At 36.6% G+C, this 20,082-nt stretch overlaps 4 protein-coding genes across 7 annotated transcripts; 2 read left to right on the top strand and 2 right to left on the bottom strand.

Annotated features, from left to right (window-relative positions):
* Positions 1–432: 432 nt before the first annotated feature.
* On the bottom strand, positions 433–894 carry LOC120773873 (ADP-ribosylation factor-like protein 6-interacting protein 4). Its single transcript, XM_040103027.1, has one exon. It carries the CDS (start codon positions 892–894, stop codon positions 433–435), a length of 462 nt encoding a protein of 153 aa, XP_039958961.1.
* A 375-nt stretch (positions 895–1,269) lies between these two features.
* On the top strand, positions 1,270–6,943 carry LOC120773867 (protein PXR1-like). Its single transcript, XM_040103021.1, has 2 exons — positions 1,270–1,285; positions 6,513–6,943. The coding sequence occupies exons 1-2, from the start codon at positions 1,270–1,272 to the stop codon at positions 6,941–6,943; spliced, it is 447 nt and encodes a 148-aa protein (XP_039958955.1).
* Positions 6,944–9,264: 2,321 nt separating this feature from the next.
* LOC120775811 (protein ALP1-like) lies at positions 9,265–10,818 on the bottom strand. Of its 4 annotated transcripts, XM_040106160.1 has the most exons (4): positions 10,784–10,818; positions 10,402–10,719; positions 10,084–10,330; positions 9,265–9,990 (listed from the first exon to the last, which is right to left on the bottom strand). In XM_040106160.1, exons 1-4 carry the CDS (start codon positions 10,795–10,797, stop codon positions 9,310–9,312), a joined length of 1,260 nt encoding a protein of 419 aa, XP_039962094.1. In that variant the 5' UTR covers positions 10,798–10,818; the 3' UTR covers positions 9,265–9,309. The 4 variants fall into 4 exon arrangements, with proteins under 4 accessions (XP_039962094.1, XP_039962096.1, XP_039962097.1 ...); XM_040106162.1 differs by having other exon boundaries at positions 9,265–10,330; XM_040106163.1 differs by having other exon boundaries at positions 9,265–10,330; positions 10,410–10,719.
* A 1,135-nt stretch (positions 10,819–11,953) lies between these two features.
* On the top strand, positions 11,954–13,526 carry LOC120775704 (glyoxalase domain-containing protein 4). The gene is made up of 4 exons (XM_040106015.1): positions 11,954–12,278; positions 12,375–12,424; positions 12,498–12,604; positions 12,841–13,526. The coding sequence occupies exons 1-4, from the start codon at positions 12,072–12,074 to the stop codon at positions 13,452–13,454; spliced, it is 978 nt and encodes a 325-aa protein (XP_039961949.1). The 5' UTR covers positions 11,954–12,071; the 3' UTR covers positions 13,455–13,526.
* The last annotated feature ends 6,556 nt before the right edge of the window (positions 13,527–20,082 follow it).

The raw sequence follows: 20,082 nt of genomic DNA, 5'->3' as shown, positions 1-20,082 counted from the left end.
AAATCAAGAAGTGATTAATATAACGGGATAAAACTTTGCGCGAACAATGCCTTTAGTGTATGTCATCTTATGATTAAAAATTGTTTAAATCCCACCAAAAGTTTTCAAACCCCTTAGTAACGAATATTTTTACCCCAGTATTTAAAATGACTTTTAACCGAAAACATCGGTCAATGTATAGGATATACATATGTATAATTGAAATTCAGAGAAAATCCTTTCCTGATAATACTTGACATATATTTGTGTATCCAAAAATGTCCCCCATGTTCTTATATCTTTAATAAAAATAAAATAATTAGACTCGAAAGTTCAAATTTGATACTGTATGCACATAATGAAAGGACATTTTATTTTAATTTAAAGGCTATGAATACTAAAATTATTGGAAATTCATTGGAGTAATATTATTGGTAAATTGGTTATGAGGATTTAATTTTTATTAATGCGGCTTTTTCTCTTTTGCTGCCTTCTTTTTTTGCGTTGTTGCTTTTTCTTATTTTGACGTCTTTTTTTAGCAGCTTGTTGTTTTCTTCTACGCTTTGCTGCACGTTTTGCGGCACGTCTTTTTTTGGCTGCAGCACTGTTGCTTCCAGAAGAGGCTGAGCTTGAAGATTCTGTACTTGAAGATTCTGAATCAGTAGTTAGTGTTGTTGACTCTGCCGCGCGTGTCGTGGTTGAAGATTCAGCAGATTTTGTAGCTGTTGTTTCTTCAGCAGTTTCTGCAGCAGTTGAGTCTTCAGCGGCCTCTGCTTTGGCAGTTGCGTCTGCAACAGCTTGAGTTGTTTCGTCGGCATCAGTATCAGATGATTCTGTGACGTCAGCTGCTATTGTGAAGCCAGTTTGAGCCGAAAGAACTAAAAGCCCCAACAAAAGTAAATATAACGATTTCATATTTGAAATAACCGTTATGCAAGGGTGTACAAGTACGACTATACTTCGATATGCACCTTATAGATATTTATAGTAAAATGCTAACCTTGTTTTAAAAGCCATACATATTTGCCCATCCCAGAAACACTTGCGTAGAATGTTAAATAAACAACTTTCCGAAATTGTTTAAATAATAGTATTTTTTTCGTGAAGTTTACTTAAAAGCATATCAAGTTATTATTTATCTTTATAAATACAAAAATTTTTTATGCTCTTGCAATCTGTTGCTACAGAGTTTTATTCACCTAACGGTTGTACTTAACGAAAAGTTGAAATCCGATTGATTGTCTATCTGTCAGTCCGGCCGACAGTGCAAGCTGTAACGTGAGTAACACTATGTTGATGAAACTGGGTATGCGGGTTCCTTAGTACAAAAAAATTATGAATTCGGAGATGGGCGTAATCGGACCACTGTCATCCCCACAAAACGCCATTAACCAAAAACCTATAGAGTGTCGTAACTAATCATTAAATATATACTGTAAATATACTGATTCTGTGGTTTTGTGAACGGGATTTTAGTAGCAAGCGGCACCTGTGGGCAACAGTTTTGAAAAAGTTGTATAATAAGTCTTTATAGGAGCCAGGGTAAAAATTTAACGATGGGCGCAACACCGCCCGCTTTTTGGGGAAATTTCATATCTCGTGATCAGGCTACCTGATATGAACCAAATTTAGTAGAAACATTCGTCTCATATTCCTATATCGAAGAGCAAAAATGATCAAAAATTGCCAAAATCCAGCCAGAACTGTTCAAACCCCTAGGCACCGAATATTTGGACCCTATATCTAAAGTGACTTTTGGCCGAAAATATCGAATATACAATTTAAATTTAGAGAGAATTCGTTCCTGACAATAATATCTCTGTGAATCGAATTGAAAATAACTAATATTAGGACTTTCGAACATCCGGCTGACTTTACTCCATGTGAATACTGATTGTATGTAAGGCACCTTAATGAAACACAGGAAACATTATTTAGTCACGTGACATGATAACAGTGAATAGATAAAACGGGTCGGCATAACATATGTACATATGTATAATGATTTTTGTTTTTCTAACAAATCTTATGCCGAATATGTCGGTCAGTGGATGAGTTGTATATAGACTATGTATATATGTACATACAAATTGCTTAGGTTCCGATCCTCAGTTTAACATTTTACACCTTAAGGTATTGCCCTTTCCTTGATTCCTACAAGTCAAAAGAGTATAAAATGTTCGGTTGCACCCGAACTTAGCCCTTCCTTACTTGCTATTACATTTATGCAATTTTTTGTTTACATCAAAATGATTGCATATATGTTAGGAGTTTGCATATAAAAGAATACCGTTTGTTTGCATATAACCGATATATACGGTATATAAATTAAACTTTAGCCCAAGATACCGTGTACTCAACTGCACGACTTCTAAACGACTGTAACTATGCAAAAACAAGAAAAAACCTTAACTTCGGTTGCACCGAAGCTAAATACCCTTCACAGGTGCATTTCTGTTAGTAACTACATATGTGTTCAGTTTTTATGGCAGCTATATGTTATAGTAATCCGATCTGAACAATTTCTACGGAGATTACATTGTTGCCTTAGAAAATAACATATACCAAATTTCGTGAATATATCTTGTAAAATGTGAAAGTTTTCCATACAAGCATTTGATTCCGATCGTTCAGTTTGTATGGCAGCTATATGTTATAGTGGTCCGATATCGGCCGTTCCGACAAACGAGCAGCTTCTTGAAGAGAAAGTGACGTGGTCAAACTTCGTGTAACTTAATATACCCTGTTCAGGGTATAAAAAATTCATGTAAGCGGTTCACAAAAATATTTTTCAGTATTTAATTGTTATCCTTTTCACCATATCCTTAAATATTTCTATTAAACCATGTAATTTTGCGTATAACCTAACATATCGGTTTGGTAGACGTATGAACGAAACGTTTCAGAGCACGTTTTTGCCCCATGAATTTTGTTACAAATGACACTTCTTCGGAATCCTAAGTTTGCCATTCACCTTTCGCCACAGATACCTGTAAATGGTCCCAAGCCGCCTGTGTTCAGTTCTGCCTGTACAGATGCTATTATTATCTGAGTTATTATGGGAAATCCATTCGGCATTCGGCATATAGAGGTTCAGCCAATTTGACGTCAAAAAGGTATCTGTTTTAAGCCCTAAAATCTATTTCGCGCTAATGTATATGTATTGTGCTCGCGATACATAAGCTTTGCGGGAGACATGATATCATTCAAAGGTATAATCGTGATTGTATTCCAAACCCCTTTTAAAGTTATACACGCGACCCTCATCGAAGTACCACAGTAGAGCTATTACAATATTGTTAACAAGAAGTAAGAAAGGTCTAAGTGCAACCGAATATTTTCTACTTTTGGAAATTGCAAAACTCGTAGCCAGGGCAATACCTTAAGTTGTAAAACGTCAACCAGAGGATCGGAATCCCTGAATGGAAAATCCCGGAAACTGTTCCCTGAGATTCATTAAGGTACCTTTGATCCCATTACCAATCATATGGAGTAAAGTCGCCCGGATTTTATGTATTTGTTATATAGAGGCTAGGTCATGTGTTTTGCCCAATTTTCTCACATAGAAACACTGTCTACAGTAAAACATGTTTCTTCATTTTCATATAAATACAAGTATAAAGTCAACCGGAAGTTGAAGCTTAGAGATAATCTTTTCCTAATAATATTATGCCCTTGAGCCAAACCGTTCATGAACTGAGATATCGTATCTTAAGAAAATCCATAACGCGTTCTTTCTTCCGTAATTGTTCAATATAAACTTTTGCAACAACTGAAGGAATTTCCCCGTCTTTGATCTTTGCGAATTTCCATAGTATTATATAAAATGTCCGGTTATATCCGAATATAGTTTTCTTTACTTGTTTTTCGGTACATTAAAAGATACATATATGATTGTCGCGTTCTCGATTCCGGAAATACCCGTATTATGACGTACATTTTGTATAACCAATTTAGTCTTCACAAATAATTTGGCACAAAACTTAAATACAAATACATGAACAATTAATTTATATAACGGAATAATAACTAGAAAACAGTTATATAAATAATATCAAACAGAAATTAAGTTTTCAAAATATTATTATTGGGTGTGTGCCAAATTTTACGGTTCAAGGAAAATTTGCAAGTAAACATTTCGCCAATTGTTTGCTTTGAAATATGAAAATAATTCGCCAAGTAAAAATAACTTATTTAAAAAAGCACCGTTAGGGTATATACAAAAAGGAGTAAGGGGTTAAATACAGTCTTACCATGCAGTACTGAACCATCTACAAACTCGCTGAGGCCAAGTCTTTCTAACATATATTATGAAAATGGATGACATGAGATGGTGAGATGATAATGACCAGGACTCTCTTATAACAGTTACGCTGAAAATTACTCCTGAAATAAACACGTTAATTTTTACAGTCAAAATACAGAATAGCTTCATACGAAACGGTGAAAATACATCAATAACTACTCGACCTATTTATAAAATCCATGACTACTAAAAAACAATTTTAAATTTCATCTGATTATTTCACTCTACGGAAGGGTTACGAAACTTTTAAATAAAATATTATTATATTCCGACATATTCGGCATTAGCTTTGTTAGAAAAACAAAAATAATTTTATCAAAAATTACACGCACGAGCTATTCACATTAGGAATAATCGCAGAGGTCAACCTCATCGTAGTGCAATGACCGACCCGATTTTATCTATTAACTACTATCGTGTCACAAACTCAATAATGTTCCTGGATTTCATTAAGGTACTTCATATGAGATCACCAATCAGATGAAGTAAGGTCAGCCGGATGTTCGAAAATACTGATATTTATTATATGGAGGTTAGGTCAAGTTTTCACACAATTTCATTTAATTTAGGCACAAAGATACACTGTTATGAGTAAAACACGCTTTGTAATTTTTATTCAGATAACTCAAATATTGGCCAATATATGCAGAATAAAGTCATCCGGAAGTTAAAAAATATTTATATTAGGTATATGGGAGCTCAGGGGAGTATTGACACGATTCAACCCATTTTTGATACACAGAGATATTATTGTCAGGAAAGGATTCTCTCTGAATTTCAATTGTATATTGACCGTTATTTTCGGTCAAAAGTCACTATCGATACTGTGGTTCAAATATTCTATACCTTGGGGTTTGAGTAGTTTTGGCTGGATGTGGGCAATATTTGGTCATAAGGAGGCATACTTTAAAGGAATTATTATTATTTGAGTACTGGAAAGTGTAAGAATCTAATCGAATTTAAAGTTGCGATATATGGGAAGTAGGCGTGGTTGTGATCCAATTTCGCCCATTTTCGCACTGTGATATAGGAACATGAGACGAATGTTACGTACTAAATTTGGTTCAAATCGGATGACCGGGTCCGGAGATATTTGATTTCACGAAAATGAGGGCTGTGCAACGCCCCTCATCCAATTTTTACCCTGGCTCCCATAAAAACTTCTTATACCATCTTGGAGACAAATTTTTACGTCTCTAGCGTATTCAGTTACTGATTTATCACGGTTATATTAGTTACTGATTTATCACCACCAACAATGTCAGCATGGAAATTCAACGCAGGATAACTCTTGCCAACAGGTGCTACTTCGGACTGAGTAGGCAATTGAGAAGTAAAGTCTTTTCTCGACGAACAAAAACCAAACTCTATAAGTCACTCATAATTCCCGTCCTGCTATATGGTGCAGAAGCTTGGACGATGACAACAAATGATGAGTTGACGTTGCGAGTTTTCGAGAGAAAAGTTCTGCGGAAGATTTACGGTCCTTTGCGCGTTGGCCACGGCGAATATCGCATTCGATGGAACGATGAGCTGTATGAGATATATATATGTATGACGACATTGACATAGTGCAGCGAATTAAAAGACAGCGGCTACGCTGGCTAGGTCATGTCATGGACGAAAACACTCTGAAAGTATTCGACGCTTAAGAAGAAGAAGAAGATATTAGTTTTTAAGCGTATCGCTAAGCATCGGTAAGAGTTATTATAATATTTGAGCTGGGTAAATTTGGTTTTTATATCTCCTGTACATTAAACTTAATAGAGGACGGGACCTCGCCACTTTTTCAAAATTTTTGCCCACAGGTGCCCCTTTTACTCATGTTACAGTTTGCACTGTCGGATGAACTGGCAGACAGACAATCAATCGGATTTCAACTTTTCGTTAAGTACAACCGTTAGGTGAATAAAACTCTGTAGCAACAGATTGCAAGAGTATACATTTTTTTTTGTATTTATATAGACGAATAATACCTCTGATATGCTTTTAAGTAAACTTCACGAAACAAATACTATTATTTGAACAATTTAGGAAAGTTATTTATTTAACATTCTACACAAGTGTTTCTGGGATGTGCAAATATGTATGGCTTTTAAAACAAGGTTAGCATTTTACTATAAATACCTATAAGGTGCATATCGAAGTATAGTCGTACTTGTACACCCTTGCAATACGGTTATTTCAAATATGAAATCGTTATATTTACTTTTGTTGGGGCTTTTAGTTCTTTCGGCTCAAACTGGCTTCACAATAGCAGCTGACGTCACAGAATCATCTGATACTGATGCCGAGGAAACAACTCAAGCCGTTGCAGACGTAACTACCAAAGCAGAGGACGCTGAAGACTCAACTGATGCAGAGGCCGCTGAAGACTCAACTGATGCAGAATCCGCTGAAGACACAACAGATGCAGAAGCCGCTGATTCTGATTCTGTTTCAAGCTCGACACCCGCGGCAGAGTCTTCAAACGCAGCCTCTTCTGGAAGCAAAAGTGCTGCAGCCAAGAAGAAACGTGCCGCGAAACGTGCTGCAAAGCGTAGAAGAAAACAACAAGCTGCTAAGAAAAGACGTCAGAATAAGAAAAAGCAACAACGCAAAAAAAGAAGACAGCAAAAGAAAAAAAACCGCATTAATATAAAAAATAAACCCATATAATCAATTCACCAATAACATTACCCTAATGAATGTCCAATAATTTTAATATTCATATTTTAATATTCATAGCCTTTAGTTTAAAATAAAATGTCCTTTCATTATGTGCATACAGTATCAAATTTGGGTTTTCGAATCAAATTACTTATTTTATTACTATTAAGGGTGTAAGATTTGATTCCAAAAAAATGGTTCGTTCGTTCAGATAATTCCATTTTGTTTTTGTTTTTTTTTTATTCTGAATCCCCTAATCCCCGTTAGGAAGGTAAGGATTAGATAATTTGCCGTCGACGTAGTAGAAGGCATCACGCTCATTTGCCAAAATTACAACTTCGGGTGGGAAACTGAGCGGATTTCCTCAATTCTTTCAGCAGGAACGAAGAAGGCGGTAATAGAACTGAATTGGTAATGCAATGAAGTTGTCCTTTGTGATTTTTATAAAGCCGGCCTAGTAGGGCTTTGCTTCAGTTAGCAAAGATATACTTGCAGTTTTCCACAGAAATAAAGTTTGAGGGTTTCTGGATGGTGATAATTACAGGCAGATCATCTGATGCGAGAGTTAGCTTAGGTCGTCAATTTGTGTTATTTATCAGACTACGGCTTTCCCGGCATCCCCCAGGATCACCACAAAGCAGCGTGCCTATACTTGGCCACATGAACAGAGGAATTGTATATATTAAATATTTGGACTTCGACATTCGCTGACTGGAAACTTTTACCGTGGTATTGTAGGTTTATGTCCGTCGGTGTCGCCATCGAATTGTACAATTATTTTGTCCGTAGAGTGCTCACCGATTCGAGTCAACAGTGTATGCATATGTGCCTTGTATCACTACTCAATCCGAATTGTCTGAATCATTCCCTTAGTCTGACTATGGCCTTGCGTAGATACTACAGACTAGTAGGAAAGAAACCTTCATTCCATTAATGCTGCGATAAGTTGGTTGGTGCAAAATTTTGTTTACGGGATAGTCTACGTGCAAAATACTCAATATCATGAAATTTACTTAAAAAATATTAAACACCAAGGAATACCACACATTTGAAATACAATGTTAAACTGATACAAAAAAAAACCGATAGATTCTGTTATTGACAGATGGGTGGCGCTGCATCATAAAAATATTATTACCGTTACATTCAAGAGTTTCCATTTGTTATTATTAATTAAATTATTAATTTATTATAAACTTAGAACCTCATTCTTGGTTTTTTGACACAATTTTCAAGACGTAATTCGTTTACGGTGTCATTTGCATGACTTTAAAAAAACTTTAGACGGTGCAATGTAAACACATATAATACACATAAACATTCTCACTGGGTAGCTTTCGATATTTAAACTAGTGGCAGAAAGGTGGCGTGAATAGCTTGATTAGTATGTGGAGCGTCATCTAGTGTTGATTAGTATTGCGATTTTTATGATGCTTTCCTGAGTGAGTCGATGTATATACATATATATATATATACCCTACACACAGAACTTGCTAATTCGTCCAACACACTTTCTGAGCAAATAATTGGTTAGATACAAAACGAAAAACAAAAAAATCATACTGTACCGCAAACTTTTCACACGATTTACTCCAATATATCGACGTTATAAATTATATCTAAAAAGCCAGTTGACCACTTGCAGATTGCTGTTTTGATTGTACAAATTATAAGCCCTGAAAGAGCAATATCCATTCGTTTAGATAACAGGATACCAAATAAAGTAGAATGTTGTATTCCAAACGTGTGCAGAGCCTTTTCATCAAACTCACACAAATATGAAGAAAAACGATAAAACGGAAAATCAAATATGACTCAAGCATGATTAACATTGTGATGTGATACCTCATCGTACCATGAACCAGAGTCCCATTGGGTTAGTCGAAACTTCTCCAGCAATCCACGGCTACCAAAACTTTTGAAAATTATTAGCGCGAAACAAACCCATACATACTGTGTATATGTACACAAGGGTATCAGATATAATTTTTAATTTAAGTAACTTAGAAAAACTTTAATCTCTGGCAGCATTGTTGGGTAGTTAACCCATGTTTTAACCGAAAAATGGCTTGCCGGGTAAACTACTTCTCTTTGTTGATTTGAGGTAAATAACAATTGTTTCATGAAGGAAAGTGACATCGGCGCGAGTATAGTGAAATTTATAATTATACAATAATTTTTGAAAATTAAAAAAATGGATGGAAATTTAAAAAATAATGACTCATCAAAATGCAACAATCGCGCGCTAAACTTTACTACATCGCAGATTAACATTTTTATAACTATTTTTTAATACTAAAATTTTTTGTACTGAAATTAAAACTAAAAGCTATAGTCTTGATGTTTTTAATTTGTATAAGATTAATGATATAATTTTAAACAAAAGTGGCATTGTTTTGCAAGGGGATAGGTCCATTTGTAGAATTAATATAGTCTGTTAATATTTTACGTATATATTTGCCATAATCTGAATTTCTTCCGCGGTAAGTGGTTACGTTGGATTCATTTCGATTGCGAGTGTGTTCTTGTTCTTGCAACACTTCCCATTCTCCTGCTATCCAATTTCCAGTGCTATCTTCAAAACCAGAAAACGCATTCGAGTTATATGTTCGCCGACACTTATTTGTAAGGAAATTATGTAATAGGCAACATGCCGAAACAACAACTTGCGCTCGCTCAGGTTTGCAAAATAAAAGATTTCTAAGGCAAAGCCATCTTGCAGTTAAAATGCCAAAAGCATTTTTAATGCACCGCCTTGCTCTACTTAGCCTGTAGTTAAAAATCCTTTGCTCTATCGAGAGTTGTGTGGTGCTATACGGTTTTATTAACCGCTTACACAAAGGAAAGGCGTTGTCTCCTACAATGAAATGCGGTATTTTTTGTTTACTAATTACCGTGTCAGGAGGAAACAGACAGGTGTCATTCATAATGCTGGTGCCAAACTTAGAACTTCTCATAATATTAGAGTCGCCTTCACTTCCATAAGCACCTATATCCAAATAGGTAAATTTATAATTTGCATCACAGGTAGCCAGCAACACAATTGAATTAAACCCCTATACATCCAAAAGTTAAAAATTTGTATTACTTTTTTGGTACAATCGAGGCACAGAATGTGATCTTATTTTGTAGTTATAAAATATACTTCCGTTTTTTGGAGGAGCTTTTACACTAATGTGTTTTCCATCAATGGCGCCAACACAATTTGGAAAATTCCACTGGTTTTCAAAACCATTAGCTATTTCTACCAAATTTTGTTCCGTCCAATCGGGCACTTCATTTTTTAATACGGTACATAGTACTTCACAAACATCTTTCACGATTCTGCCAAAATGCTGTTTACTGATACGATAGCAAGAAGCCAAGTGTCGTTGCAAATCACCCGAAGCTAGGTATCTGTAAGAATATTTTTCAATAAAACATAACACGGTTAGAAAGACACTTTGGCAAAAATGTATAAAGCATACTCCAGTACCACTGCCAATTTGGCTTTGATTGGAATAAAATCTTTTGGCCTGCTGTTACGTTTCGGACGTAGATGCGGCTCCACCATCTCATAAAGTTCATCAAAAACTTGTGGTGGCATGCGAAAGTTTTCATTGAATAATTCAGGAGAATTTCGCAAGGCTTCGAAATCGGTCATGAACCTTCCGTTGTCGTTTCGTTCCTTAAGGTATGGACTCACCCAATATCTCGATTTCTTTCGCTCTTTTTTTTGGAATACAGCATCCGTCTCCATGGCAGCCATCATGGCACCACAATTCAAAGTATTCATTAAATTCATCCTACAATTAGTTAAAATCATTATCATGAAATATAGTTCATTTTGAAATTTGATATAAAACTTACCAATCTTCATCCATATTCCTTAAATCGCAATACAAATATTTTTGCGCTTACACACAGAAGTTTATTTTCTTTGTTTATCTTCTCTTGCTCTTCTAATGTGGATCATTCACAATGCGTAACCAGCTGTCAAAATTACTTTACTACAGCTCAAGAAATAATGAATTGGGTAAATTTTAGAATAGCATCCCCGGTTTACGGGGTTAATGGGTATGTGCGGATAGAGGAGGCCCTCGAGATTAAGAAAATATATACATATAGTTGCCGACTTATGGTTTTTGAGATACTTGCATTCAAAGTTCAAAAATTCAACTATTTAAAATGCGTGTTTCTCCCATTTATAATGAATTTTATAGTTATATTTTTAACTTTTATGTCCACTAATAGCATTGACAGACGGCAGCGTTAAACCAGATTAATTGCATTTTTCGGGATTAAGTCAAGAGTTACCACAGCTAACTCCGTTGCTGAATCCAAAAATAACTCTCAAAAGTTTGGGGAGTTTGTGAGATTTTCGTTGGCAACATTGTTAAAAATGGCCAATTTTCATCTAGTGTGAATGAAATACAAGCAACCCTGACAGCTGTTTATCAAATTCTCAATATAATATCAATAAAACTTCTATGTTATGATGCAGTTTTAAAAATAATGTGTTTATATGCTTTTGTAATAAAAAATGGTTTGGTAAAAATTGGTCGGCTAGCAACCGTAATGTTTATCTTCTATCAATTTTCATTGAAAATATTATAAAATGGACAATGAACTGTTTATGAGAGTTTCAAACTCGCATAGCTGCCGTCTGTCACCTACAAATTTGGATCTGATTAAGTGCGCAGTTAATCCGGATTAACGCTGCCGTCTGTCAAGGCTATAACAATTCACTAATTCGTTTCTAACCTTTTATTTTATATCTGGAAGACCTCCTCTATCCGTACATACCTATTTTAACCTCGAAATCGGGGGATGCTATTTACATACATATATTATATGTGAACTATCAAGCAAGGCGAGACAAGTTACAGGTAAATCTTATTATCCGTGAATATCATGATATAAAAATTCCGAAAGTGGCAGCTCTGTAATGGTCATTGATCAGCTGATGGAATAGCTTATATATGTATGTATGTATTAAGTTTTTTTTTATTATTTTGCTCTGAATTTCTTGGTAAATAAAAGCTAAAACGTCACGACATCAAGTTGTTTTTGTATTTCAGTTAATAAAACCGGTTTTTTGTTGATTAGTTTACTAAAGCGTATATAAGATAAATATATATAAACTTTCCAAGTGCCGATGTCTTGCATTTTATTGTCGACAATCAGCTTGGGACGTCGCTCGCTGCCGATAATCGCAAAGCGTTCAATTTTACTTAATCGTAATTATTCTTATAAAACCGATATGGCGAATGTTGATATTCCGGGTCGCACGCTTCACTATGTGCTCAAGATTGGAAATCGTGGAAAAAATGCATATTTCTTCCGAGATATACTCGGGATGAAGGTACTGAAAGTTGCTTTAATACTAAGTTTTGTTTTTGAACTACCTAGTCATGTGAGCTTCGTAAGTTTTTAATAATTTTAATGCAATTATTTTAAGGTGCTTCGACATGAAGAGTTTAAAGAAGGCTGTGAAGCGCAATGTAATGGGTAAGAACGGCAATTAGTAATTATAATTAATATATCGTTAATATTATGTACATCTGTATCGACATATATATAGACCTTACGACAACCGGTGGAGCAAAACTATGATTGGCTATGGACCAGAATCTTCTCATTTTGTAATTGAGCTCACTTACAACTATGGTGTAAAAGAATACGAATTGGGTAAATACATTCATTAAATAGAACGTAGTTTACAGCAGATAATTGTTGCGTTTGTAGTAAATATATCTATATTCATTGCATGTTTGCATAGTAGGAGTATATCATTCGTGTACAAGTTTCAAGAGTTACGTATTGTTTTTCTTATACACTTCTAGGAATTTACAATCGTTTTATTGTGTAAATTTGTATATATGTACATATAAATTATATATATTAAAATGTGTATTAATTTGTAGGTAATGACTTCGGCGGTATCACTATTAAGTCCAAAGAGACTATTGAACGAGCGCGATCTCAAAACTATCCTATTTCACAGGAGCAAGATTTACATGTATTAACATCGCCTGATGGCTATAAATTCTATATAATTGAAGAGCCTCAACCTCAAGGAACTGATCCTGTAATGAGCGTCACTCTACACTCAAGCAATTTGGCGGCATCTAAAACGTATTGGCATGAATTATTAAAAATGAAAGTGGAGGTCGAAGATTCTAGTGCAATAACACTGTTCTATGGCGAAAATCAAGCACGTTTAACTTTGAAAAAATTAACCGATCCTATCAATCGGGCTAAAGCATATGGTCGCATTGCGTTTGCCGTGCCGTTAAATGTTCAACCTGCAATTGATGCGATTATTCAGCAAGCAAACGGCACTATATTGACCCCTCTAATTACGCTTGACACGCCGGGAAAGGCGACGGTGCGTGTTATCATCTTAGCGGATCCAGACGGACACGAAATATGTTTTGTTGACGAGGAAGGATTTTCGGAATTGTCAAAAGTGGAAGAGGATGGTGATAAGAATCTGACGAAATATATTCAGAAAGATCCCTTCCAAGAGAAAGAATAAATTACTAGTTCTTAATATGTAATTCGAATTTAACTACAAAATAATATGTAATAAAATTACACTAAAATTGAATACAGTTATTATTACTTAAAATACAATTTAACAAATTCAAACTTCGTTTATGATAACGAAAATTTAAACAGCCTTCGAGTATATAATTTTATGACAAGACGATATGAGAAACGGAAAACTTCCACACTGTTTCTATTTTTAATTGGAGTAAATATGTACATACTTGTACATATACTATATATCTGTATAGCTCAATGATTGTTCGAAGAGAATTCACCATACACATAACTCTGCCTGTATATATTTTTATACTCTTGCAACACGTTGCTACAGAGTATAATAGTTTTGTTCACCTACTTAAACTAAGCGAGATATAAGGTTATGATCAAAAACTTACCAAATCATCGAAAACTGTTCAATTACCTGAAGTGTGGACTTCAGTATACATAGTTGACTTTTGACTCATAATAGCATCTCTGCGTATTAAAAATGGATTGAATCGGGTCAATACTTCCCCAAGACCTTATATACCTAATATACAGATTTTCGAATTTCCTGGTGATTTTATACCGCATATATCGGCCAATATGAGTTGTCCCAATGAAAATGAGTGAGCATGTTTTACTCATAACAGTGTATCTGTGTGCCCAAAATGTATGAATTCGGGGAAAACTTGACCTAATCTTCATATAACTAACATCAGAATTTTCGAACATCTGGCTGACTTTATTCCATATGATTGGTGATTAATGAAACCCAAGTTACTGGCAAAAATAGATAAAATCGGGTCAATACTTGCCCCGTCTGCCATATTTTCGTGGCAATTGGGAATTACAAGAGTTTAAATCTTAACTCTTCCTTGAATACATTTCTCGAACTTTAATTCTTGCAGGTTGCAAGAGTATAAAATGTACGGTTCACCCGAGCTTAGCCTTTCTTTATTTGTTTTGCAATTAATTCTGGAAAACCCAACATTAGAACGCGTCAAACGATGTACATATGTATGTAGCTTTCTCGATGGAGTGCATAAAAATACCAAAACAGTAAAAACAACGTCAGTTTGCGAATCACTTCAATTATTAGAAGATATGACGTATCGGTAGCACGTTTTAATATCAAAATTATTGTCATTGTCTGAAGATAAGCTATTTTTAAATACAAGCTGTAAGAAAGGGTAAGTCTCTATTGGAACCAGACAAGAAACAACTGTCTCTAACTCTTATAATTAACCTTCTTTGAATAAGTTGCTAAATTTGATATGCGACGTGTGCTTGCCCGAGTTACCCTTCCAAGTAGGAAATGAATGCTACCTAAAGCAATGTTTGATCGCTGTTTACAGAGTTGTTTTTTCACGTATTGGCTAGTTAAAACTCTAAATGATTTAGAATACAATTTTTGTATAATTAAAAAGTCTTCCTTAAATTTTTTCTTCAAAACAAGCGAGCAGACTCATTGTATGATGCATTAAGAAGCAATGTTTACTGGCAAAGATAGCATCATTATCAGACGCAACAATGAACACGTAGAGAGATAAGAGTAACCATTATTTCTAAGAGCTCTTATCATTGATACATATACTACATACATATGTATGTGTATATATGAACGTATGCCCAAGATAAAACAACAGCACTTTCAAGTAGAAACTTTGTTTTTTAAATAAAAAAATTGTATAGACTAGTACGGAAGCCTTTGAAAGTGGGGAGGAGCGTACTTGAACTTTTAAATGTTAAGAGTGGCTTATCTCCATTTCCAGTAAAACTACGACTCCTATAGAAAAAGGTTAACTGACAATATTGTAGGTAATAAAAAGGCCTATAAGTTCGGTGCATAGACTTTTTAAACCCTGAACAGGGTATATTAAGTTTGCCACGAAGTTTGTAACACCCAGAAGGAAGTGTCGGAGACCCTACTTGTATAAAGTATAAATATAAATGATCAGTATGTTGAGCTGAGTCGATTTAGCCATGTCCGTATGCCTGACTGTCCGTCTGTTTGTCCGTCTGACTGTATAGTCTCAGTCCCTCAGTTCCTCTAGTCCCTCAGTTTTTAAGATATCGTTTTGAAATTTTGCAAACGTCATTTTCTCTTCAAGAAGCTGCTCATTTGTCGGAACTGCCGATATCGGACCACTATAACATATAGCTGCCATACAAACTGAACGATCGGAATCAAGTTCTTGTATGGAAAACTTTCACATTTGACAATGTATCTTCACAAAAGTTGGCACAAGTTATTTTCTAAGGCAACAATGTAATCTCCGAAGAAATTGTTCGGATCGGATCGGATTACTATAGCATATAGCTTCCATACAAACTGAACACATAGTTAATAAAAGAAATGCACCTGTGTAGGGTATATTAACTTCGTCTACACCGTTTGTTTTTTTACTATGATTTTTTTTTTTTCAAAAATTATTTACCCTGATGTAGTAAGGAAAAGCTAAATTGAGATATTTTGATGAAACTTGGTGTACTTTGTCAATCTGAGGAGTTTCATATTGCAGATGGCAAATCTGTACTGGAATATGAATATACTGTAGCTTGTTTGTAACTATTAACGCTAATTGAGGTATATATAAAGTCATTCATACATATATGAAAATGGTTCAAGATGACGTATCTCCTTTCCGCTTTTTTGCTCTTTATTCAATGCTTTATAAAAAGTGTTACAGCGATCGGATTTAGTTCAAATATGCGCCGTTTCGTTCGATAATCTGTTTCCATATAGACGGCAACTTCATAATACCCCCCTCGTAGAAGCCTCTCTCCTTATTTACGAAGAACTCGGACAGCCACTTTTCACAAGCCTCTTTTGAGTTCAACTTTACACCAACAAGGGTGTTCACCATGTACAGGAACTGGTGGTAATCACTTGACACTATGTCCAAACTATGAGGTGGATGGGATAAAACCTCCCATCCGAGCTCCCGTAGCTTCTGACGAGTCATCAAAGACGTGTGTGGTCTGGCGTTGTCCTGGTGAAACACTACACCCTTCCTGTTGGCCAATTCTGGACGCTTCTGGTCGATTGTCTGCTTCAAGCGGTCCAGTTGTTCGTAGTACATGGTAGAATTAAGCGTCTGACCATATGGGAGCTGCTCATAGTGGATGATTCCCTTCCAATTCTACCAAACACACAGCAAAACCTTCCTGGCCGTCAATTCTGGCTTGGCCACTGTTTGGGACGATTCACCGGCCTTCGACCAATACTGTTTTCGCTAGATATTGTCGTATGTGATCCATTTTTTGTCGTCTGCTTCAAAAATGGTTTGAGTTCGTTCTGTTTCACCAGCATATCCCAGGCGTTGATTCGGTCCAGAAGATTTTTTGCGTCAAATCATGCGGCACCCAAACATCAAGCTTTTTTGTGCATCCAGCTTTCTGCAAATGGTTTGGTGACAAACTCCCATCTTCTGGACGATGTCACGAGATGCCACATGCCGGTTTAACTCGATGTTTTCTATGATTTGATGGGTATTCGTCGTCACAGGTCTTCCGCCGACTGGCTTATACATGGTGTCGTTTTCACCCGCTCTGAATCGTCGAAATCATTCCTCGGCAGTTCGAAGTGATAGAGTACCTTCCCCCAAAACACTATTAATCTCACGGAACGTTTCTCTAGCGGATTTGCCTTTAACGAAGGAAAACTTTAAAATGGCGCGAATTTCGGCGTTAGTGAACTCCATGTTTACACGTCTATAACTGTTGAACACAATATCTAAACTAATCATGCATAGCGTCTTTTTGTAGGTTATGCCAAGGCCTTTCAAAGATGTATAGTATTGCCAGATACGAGCTCTGTAGCGCTTTATACATAGCCGCGAAATTCAAAAGACAAAAAGGCGAAAGGGAGATATTTGACAACCTAATATGTATATGAATGAAAAGTGCGTTTCTTGGAAGGTTGGTAACACAGATGGGCAAATTGAACGATTGCTACGAGGAATTTGCGTCTAAGTCATTACAGCTAAATCAGCCAAATTCACTCAGAACTAATGTTTTTGTTATATCCTCCCACGGTGTGAAAATAGATGAAATCGGATAATAATTCTGCCCACTCCCCAGTTGTGTTGAAAGCTAAAAGCTACTAAAAGTGCGATTAATCAATAAATAAATGCGTCAAAGACGATTCTTCCACTTTAATCCAAATCAAACACCAGATAATATGTTGGGATAAAACTTTACATTAATGGTTTTTTACGTTAAGCTATCTCAAGTTTAAAATTGGTCATACTTGAATTTATAACTATTTTAGCTCCTAGTTATCGTAACACTCTTAGTTTTCGGTCGTTTGACCGACGGTTTAGCCTCTTTAGCTGAGCTCTCTCGGCTGCCACTGCTGGCAGTTGAAGTTTAAAATTTGGCAAGACTTCTCTCGCAAAGTCAATTATTCTCAGAGCTCTTTCGGTAGCTTTTCCTTGGTTGTCTGCTGCAGCTGTACTCTTCCGCGTTCTATTCTCTGGCAGCAGCACTTTAGTCATCTACGTCCTCTCCAAGCTTGTCAGCCTCGCTTGGTTACTGGGTTTGGTACCACCTGTCGCAGGTGCTATAAATCCTTTCATAATATTCCTTGATATAAAGCTTGGCCTATATCTGAAAGTATTTAACTCAGCTCCAAAATAAAAAAAAAAAAAAAAAATATTGACAGGTTAAAATTTAGATGTTTAACAAACAGGCTTTCAAAAAAAATTCCAGACGTTTCGGAGAAATTTTCCTCAGCGACTCTGAAAACAGCGTTTCCAGAAAATTTCGTTTAAGGTTTGGGGAGCCAATTACATAGAAAATTTAACAATAAGGTTATGCAACCCCAAAACCGTCCAGTGCAGTTACAAGTGTTTCCGGCAATACGTTATTGAAAGCCCTCTCCCTCTCTCAGTATCATATCTTGTGGCTTCCTCAAATATCTACTGACCTACCTTTACAATAATCGTGATAAATGGTCACTCGGAATTCGCTCTCTTATGTACAGATTCATCAGCCTCTCAAAACTTTTTAGTAAAAAAGACTAGCCTCTATGTCCCCGGATGTATCCCAGCTTTCTGCCGTTTGCATAGATGGATACAAACCAATAGCATCACACCTTAACAACCTACTGCAGCTGTGCTGATATGATGGCATCCATCTTCCAACTTTTCCATTGGTCGCCAGCGGCATATGATTCAACCCAGAGATGCTGTTACTACTCAGCCACGGTTCCTGGATCACGACGCCATCGTCGCTGTCTGGTTGCAGACGGAGCAGTAAATTGAAGCCAGTCGCCCCCAGAACTCACTACGTCCGAAATGACCGAGTGGTTCTCCATGATCGTTTGATTATCTCCTCCTGTCAATTGAATCACAACTGAAGTGTGCGCATCTTCAACTTTGGCATCCGTTGGAAATATCCTGAGCACCACCCTTTCGAACCCTTACCTTATAGTTTATGGCTCCCTTGGTTTCGCTAAGGGGACCGACGGACTCCTCTTTCTAATAAGATTCCCCTGTTCTCCGCAGCCTTACTTTACTATTACTCTCCAGTCATGCGTGGATAGTGACGAGTTACAATATTTCTGGACTACCTCAATCTTAATTATGGAAGAAGGTTCAGCTGGCAACCAGACGTGAGCCCATTTTGGCTACCTTTCATACCTCTTTCAACCGAGAGACTGCCTTCTTATATAGGACCGCCGATAGTTCATCGGCACATCTGATGGGCTTATGAAACCCAAGGTGCCGTCTGGCACTCTCACCCCTTGGGGGTGGCCCAGGGTTCCGTTTGATCACCTTTAAGAAGGCTGAGGAGATAAGTATTACTACTCTCTTTCATTCATCCCGGGAGATGGCACCATCTTCCCTAACCAACATGCTTGTCACCGCAACGCTTCACGATTTTGACAGCCAAGCGGCAGTCTGCTTAGAGCTTCTTAGCTAGTGCTAATTTCCTTCTGCTTCCTGTAGAGCCCGTCATGAGTCTAGTGGTCTCACGTCGTCTGCCGGCAGATTTCCACCGGTTTCCCCGTAACCAATTGTTCCCAGAAGAGCCTGTTGCAGAACTTTTTGCAGTTTTACTGCGTTTTGTTAGCGATTATTTCGTCGTCCCAGGAGCAGCACTCCCACCTGGTACGGATCTGGACATCATGTTTTGACCTCCTTCAGTTTCCATCGTCATCGTTCGTATCTGAATTTTTTTTCGTGTTCATGGAAATACGGTCCTAACTCAAAGCAGCTAACCATCTCCCGAAAATGTGAACGCTTTTAATTCCACGGTTTTAATGGGATGGGGCGGTTGCGAGATTAGCTCGCAGCCATTTCTGATGGGAGTCACTCCATCTTACTCAGGGGGCAGAATAGCACATCCACCAGCCCAAGTTTCAGAGAAATCCACTAACACCTAAAACTAATCAAGATAGATAAAGTATATATAAATGATCAGGAAGACGAGACGAGTTGAAATCCGCGTAACTGTTTGTTCGTCCGTCCGCCTGTGCAAGTTGTATCTTGCGCCAAAACTGAAATATACAGTTGACATTTGGTACATATGTTTCTCGGCACCATAAGAAGGTTGATATTGGGCGTAAAGGAACCATTGCCAAGTCCACAAAACGCTTTCATTCGAAAACTAATAAATTGCCTAAC

This window comes from Bactrocera tryoni, chromosome 4 (assembly GCF_016617805.1).
Source record: "Bactrocera tryoni isolate S06 chromosome 4, CSIRO_BtryS06_freeze2, whole genome shotgun sequence".
In the NCBI taxonomy this organism is placed as follows: domain Eukaryota; kingdom Metazoa; phylum Arthropoda; class Insecta; order Diptera; family Tephritidae; genus Bactrocera; species Bactrocera tryoni.
Note: the sequence above shows the minus strand (reverse complement) of the source record. Positions and strands in the feature narration are given on the sequence as shown.